The following is a 5,742-nucleotide window of genomic DNA, read 5'->3' on the forward strand; positions in this document are numbered from 1 at the left end:
ATAAGTAAAATAAATAAAAATAAGAACAATGAAGATATTTAAAAATTTGAAACACACATGGACATTATATATTTTGAAATAAGTACCTATGCAAAAGGTTAGAAAATTGAGTCTTTCGCTATGGATTCTCTGCACTTTGTAAATTTTACACAAATAAGTTTTCTCTAACAATATATTAAATGAAACAGCCTCTTACAAAAGTGACCTTCCTAGCAGCACATATTAACCAACTTGACTAAACAAACCCACCAACTTGGAATAACAAAATATTATTCCTTACAATTATTTTCCATCAAGAGGAAGCCCTCTTACATAGAACTTGCGATTATGCTAACAGGAGTGTTCCGCGGTGCAACAGAGTGCTCCATTAAGTCCTCTCAAGTCAAGAGATGCCTAAATAGTTGTGACTGTAATTTGATTCGAGGAGCAAAATCATGGCCTTTTAGAATTTGATTCTTAAGCCCAACTCGGTTGTTTCACTATAAATTTCTGGAATCCAACTCGGTTGTTTCACTATAAATTTCTGGAATCCAACTCGGTTGTTTCATGATGCATCTCAGAAGTTATAAAAAGGCAATGTCTAATAGCCTTAGAATGACAAGAGACATATGAAATTTAGTAAGAAGAAAGAAGCTTAGACCACGCTGTTTCAAAGTTTCAAATTGCAGAAATGGCTTTAGTTCGTTCCATTGACAGTTCTGAAATCGTGGACGATTGTGCATATGGTGTTCTTGGGAAATCTCAGTTTTACGTGGGGTTGGAGAAATGTATTGGAGACTTGCGGGGAATGTTGTTAGACAAAGACGTGTCAGTCGTTGGCGCGCAATCGATGGGGGGCGGGGGGAAAACTTCTCTGGCATTGGGTCTCTGCAATGATCCTCAAATCAAAGGTATACTTCTCATCTCTATTATACCTGTCCCTATGGTACTCTGGTTTAGGTTTTATTACATCTGATGTTTTGTGCTAATTTACTTAGTCTAAATCAAATTTATGTTTTCATGGATGGCAGAATACTTCCACGAAAATGTGGTTTTCATCACCGTGTCACAGTCACCAAACCTGATAGGAATTTTAGAGACTATGTGGGAGAAGATTGGTGGAAGGAAGAAACAAGAATTTCAGAATTTGGAAGATGGACACAAGCAGCTGCAGCAATTGATTTTGAGACAACCCAAGTCAACTCTGGTAATTTTGGATGATGTTTGGTCTAGAATACATTTGGAAAATTTGCTATTCGAAGGGCCGGGATACAAAACTGTTGTAACAACCAGAGACCGTTCTAATATCCCCACAACCCAGACTACTAGACTGTATCAGTTGCCATTGTTGTGCAAAGAGGATGCTCTGTCACTTTTCTGCTTCTGGGCCTTTGGACGGACATCAATTCCAAGCACTATAGACGCAAATCTAGTAAAGGAGGTATACTTTTTATGTTCTACTAATTGCTTTTATTCTGTAATACTGTAATATTTATCATTTGAAATGTATGGAAAGTAACTCAGAATACACAGAGCGTAAAACTGTTGTCTTTGGAATGGAGAAGCAAGGTAAGAAAAACTAACATTTTACTCATGGATATGCTATGACCCATTTATACACATGGATTCAACTAATTTAACTTTTTATTTTGTAAATTCAAATATTTGTGATTTTGGATTATAATTTATAATATATATTCAAAATAGTGAACAATTCCCAGGTTGCTGGCTCTTAGTTGAAGAGTGTGAATAATCCATCATAAAAATAAAAAATAGTGAACAATATGTCTAATTTTTGCTACATAATTTATCATCACTTTAAATTAAATTAATTAGAATTACATTTAATATCAATAAAAAAACTTGTTTGTTTTATTCAAAAAGTATTGGAACTCAAGACCATTGGGAGCATACTCACGCTTTAAATTGCTATCCACAACCGAACGAGCTAGGACCGAAACCCTAGTATTTATAATTTTTAATTTAATTACTCAATTATATATCTTAAAAGATTAAAAATCATTAAAAAAATTATATTATAAATTTTCTATCACATTTACTACTTCTTGATACACAATTATTAAGAACATTATTCATTTTCCTTGAGCTTTCTTTCCTTTTTATTTTCTGGTAGAAAGGTAGTATTGGATGATCGATAGATACACATAAATAGTTGACTCAGAACTCTATGTTTATATTTTTTTGGTTTAAATCATCCTATGTAATATTTGACCAATATAACTATTACATATTTACTTTTCTTACTACATTACAGCTCTGTAAATCGGTAATGCAATGGCCAACTCTTAACCATTTTTATTTGTTTAGCTGGGAATTTCATAATTTGGTACAGCAAGTATTGAATGAGACATCTCTCCTGCTGAGCTTTCTGAGACAGATATACATACTAAAGAACGAATATTGTACAACAATTTGTGGACAATAATTGTAGCGTAGAACAAGTTTCGAACCTGTCTTTTCCCGTATAAAATTGCTCTTCAAGCACTTTGTCGTGCTTCGTAAGGCATAAGTTAATGTCTCTCTTGTCTGCCACCCTAAAGATTATGAATGGTGGAAGAGAAAGGTAAGATGACTTTAGCGAGAAGAATAATTGATAAGTCAAGGAAAGTCTCATGAAATAATTATTGTATATTTGAGAAATATAGAGAGTTATAGGATAGTTTCTAATTTCAAGCGATTTTTTGAGGGGAATTTGATTTTATCGACAGATGCTGGACACTGGGCTTTAGTAATATATGGAATGATTAAGTTGGATGAAAACAGTTAGTAATTAATTAAGTAGGATGGGCACAGTGAATAATTAGTTTTAAAATTTTCTTTTTCCGAGTAAAGAATAGTTAGATCTATTGTGTTATTGGTAAAAAAAAAAAATAGAATTCTAAATAATTTTGAAGTTATGTTTGATCTATATAACAAATTTTAATTCCTTCAAACCGCAGGTGCAAGCAGAATGTGGCGGCCTGCCACTTGCTCTAAAGGTGATCGGAAGCTGTTTGCGTGGGGAACCACATGACCTTTGGGAGAGAGCAAAGGATCAGATTTCCAGAGGAGAATCCATATCAGATTATCACAAGAAAGGGCTAATTAAATTGTTGGAGATCAGCATCGATTCCTTAGATGATGTAGCCAGGGAATGCTTCCTAGACTTGGGTTTATTTCCAGAGGAAAGGAAAATTAGCGCTGATGCACTTTTGGACATATGGGTTTATGTCAGGAACCTACAGTGGCATAACGCTTTTTCCATTTTATCAGATTTTGCAAGCAGAAACCTGTTGAATTTGACTGGAAATCCATGGTAATTATCTTTCCTTTTACATGTTGGGTGTTTTTGTCTCATTTTTAATCTATAAGTTGACGTAGTACGACTTATCAGGAGCAGAGTAGCAATCTCATATGGAACTGCCTCGGAGCTGTACTTTTCTCAACATGGTGTAATGCGAGAATTGGCCCTCCATTTGGGCAGCCAAGACGGTGGAGACCACAGGAAGAGGTTTTTGATGCCTAGGAAAGAGGCTAGCTTGCCAGAAAAGTGGGAGATGCTTAATCATAGAGCATGTGATGTTCAACTGCTGTCCATTCAGACAGGTAGGATATTCCAAAACTCTCTTCCTAATTTATTTCCAAAATTTTCCACAACTTAGTCATCAGTACTCGGGATAGGTTTAGTCTGTGAATGGCTTTGACAGACTAAATCCCATTTATATGTATGCTTACTCAAACTAGTCTATGTTAAGGATAGGTTTAATTTCTGAATGGTTTTGACAGATTAGATCCCGTTTATATGTATGCTTATTCAAATCAGTTGGATCTGATTTATAGGTATGCTTAATCAAATTGTTCTGATTCGCTATATAAACATAGAGATACCAACATATATATAATCTAAGTTATTTCCCTCTAAAAAATTGTAGTAATAAGATTTTGATATTCTAGTCACTTGTTAGGTGTAGACTAAATTGGCTATGCCAGCTATTCAAAATTTGAGATGTATTGCTTTTATCATACTATTTCATTATAAGGATTATGAAACATTGCTGTTCAGAAATCATAGTGCAACTTGTAGATATATGATTTCCACAGTTCAGAGTGTTAGCATACATAGCTTCAGGAATCAATTGTGTGAGTTTATTTGCACGACATTTCACTCTATGATCCATCATCGAGAGAAAACAGAACAAGAGAAACACGAATAGATCATGGAATATGATCTGAAATGTCAAGCAAATAAACTCAGACAATTGATTCCTGAAGCTATTTATGCTATCATAATGTAACATTGAGCACTAATTTCGACTTACATCTTTTCTGGAATCAACATCTAAATGACGAAAATTAAACCCATAAAAGTAGCATTCATAACCATCATGTATAATGATCTAATTCAATTTCCTTTCTGATTTATTCATGTAGGTCCTATGGAGGCTAAGCACTGGTTTCAGTTGAATTTTCATGAGACAGAGGCTCTCTTGCTATTCTTTACTTCAAATGAGTACTTTCTTCCTCCATTTCTGAAGTCTATGAAAAAGCTAAAATTTCTCATGGTATTCAATTATGGGACAAAGAGGGCAACAATAAAAGGTCTAGATGTGCTGTCTTCACTAACTCAACTCAAGAGTGTCCGCTTGCAGAGGTTGATTGCATCCCCTGTTCTAAAACAAAGCAAAGAAATATCCAGCTTAGAGAAGCTATGTTTAAGCTTATGCGAGGGGTTTGAATATGTATCCACATTCAACAGTATCAAGCTGCGAGATTTTAACCTTGATCACTGCAGCAGCTTGGAAGAGGTACCCCTTAGTTTCTGTTATATGCCCTCTGCTCAGATGTGGTCTATTAGCAACTGTCATCTGCTTAAGATGTTACCTTATGACCTTGGAAATATGAACTCTCTGAGAATGTTAAGGTTATCAGCTTTAACAGGCCTAAAAGAGCTTCCAGCATCAATTGGAAAACTCGAACGGTTGGAATGTCTAGACATTTCATCGTGTGAGGGGCTAAGAGGACTTCCAGAGGAGATTGGGCAACTAAAGAAACTGACAGATTTTTATATGAGAGACTGTTCTCGTTTGATGAGCTTACCAAGAGCTGTTTGTGAGCTGACTTCCCTCAAGCTTGTTATTTGTGATGAGAAGATTGGGAAACAATGGTTGCGGGCAAAGAACATTTCTATTCCAGAGCTAAGGGTTGAAATTGTTGAGACACACTTTAGTTTGGAGTGGCTCGATGATTAACTTCATTTTACTTTTCAGCGTGAAGCATAATTTCCATGTAACTTGACAAGTACCCTTATATGTTTTTAGCCTATAGTTATGATCAATATTCGTCGCTTTTTAGGATAGTAAGAACTATTTACTGTATTATGCGTGCAGACCAACTTATTCTCCATCCAAATGCATTTCTTTGTTTCGAATAAAGCCAGGAAGTGATTTTCTTGTAAATTTGTTGGAGGTTTCTTCGGTGCAATTATATTTGACTCTGTTATTTAGGGTGTCTACAAGTAATAACAATGAAGGGTGATTAATTTAAATAAAGATCACTTGCGTTTTCAGTCGGTTGTACGCACAAATTTGCTACTCGTTGCAAGTCTTATGAGAAACGTTTATCGTCCGACAAGAAAATCCAAGGGCTTGAAACGCCTGATATGCTGTAGAAGAAATCTAAAAAGCATAAGCATAACCTTTATGCGTCGTATATAATGAAAGAACTCTCAAAATAAATAAACGCCTAAGCGTTCAATCCACGCAC

The 5,742-nt window shown here is 35.1% G+C and overlaps 1 protein-coding gene across 1 annotated transcript; it reads left to right on the forward strand.

Moving 5' to 3' along the window:
- Positions 1 to 546: 546 nt before the first annotated feature.
- LOC131079833 (probable disease resistance protein At4g33300) lies at positions 547 to 5,435 on the forward strand. The gene is made up of 5 exons (XM_059219648.1): positions 547 to 890; positions 1,011 to 1,420; positions 2,940 to 3,295; positions 3,374 to 3,585; positions 4,411 to 5,435. Exons 1-5 carry the CDS (start codon positions 671 to 673, stop codon positions 5,226 to 5,228), a joined length of 2,016 nt encoding a protein of 671 aa, XP_059075631.1. The 5' UTR covers positions 547 to 670; the 3' UTR covers positions 5,229 to 5,435.
- Positions 5,436 to 5,742: the final 307 nt, after the last annotated feature.

This window comes from Cryptomeria japonica, chromosome 4 (genome assembly GCF_030272615.1).
Source record: "Cryptomeria japonica chromosome 4, Sugi_1.0, whole genome shotgun sequence".
Classification (NCBI taxonomy): domain Eukaryota; kingdom Viridiplantae; phylum Streptophyta; class Pinopsida; order Cupressales; family Cupressaceae; genus Cryptomeria; species Cryptomeria japonica.

Excerpts from the sequence above, each read along its gene's own strand:
- LOC131079833 (XM_059219648.1), top strand. The coding sequence starts at position 671 with ATGGCTTTAGTTCGTTCCATTGACAGTTCTGAAATCGTGGACGATTGT. Across the intron at positions 1,421-2,939 it reads ACGCAAATCTAGTAAAGGAG|GTGCAAGCAGAATGTGGCGG; the intron begins GTATACTTTTTA and ends TTCAAACCGCAG. Across the intron at positions 3,586-4,410 it reads ACTGCTGTCCATTCAGACAG|GTCCTATGGAGGCTAAGCAC; the intron begins GTAGGATATTCC and ends TTATTCATGTAG.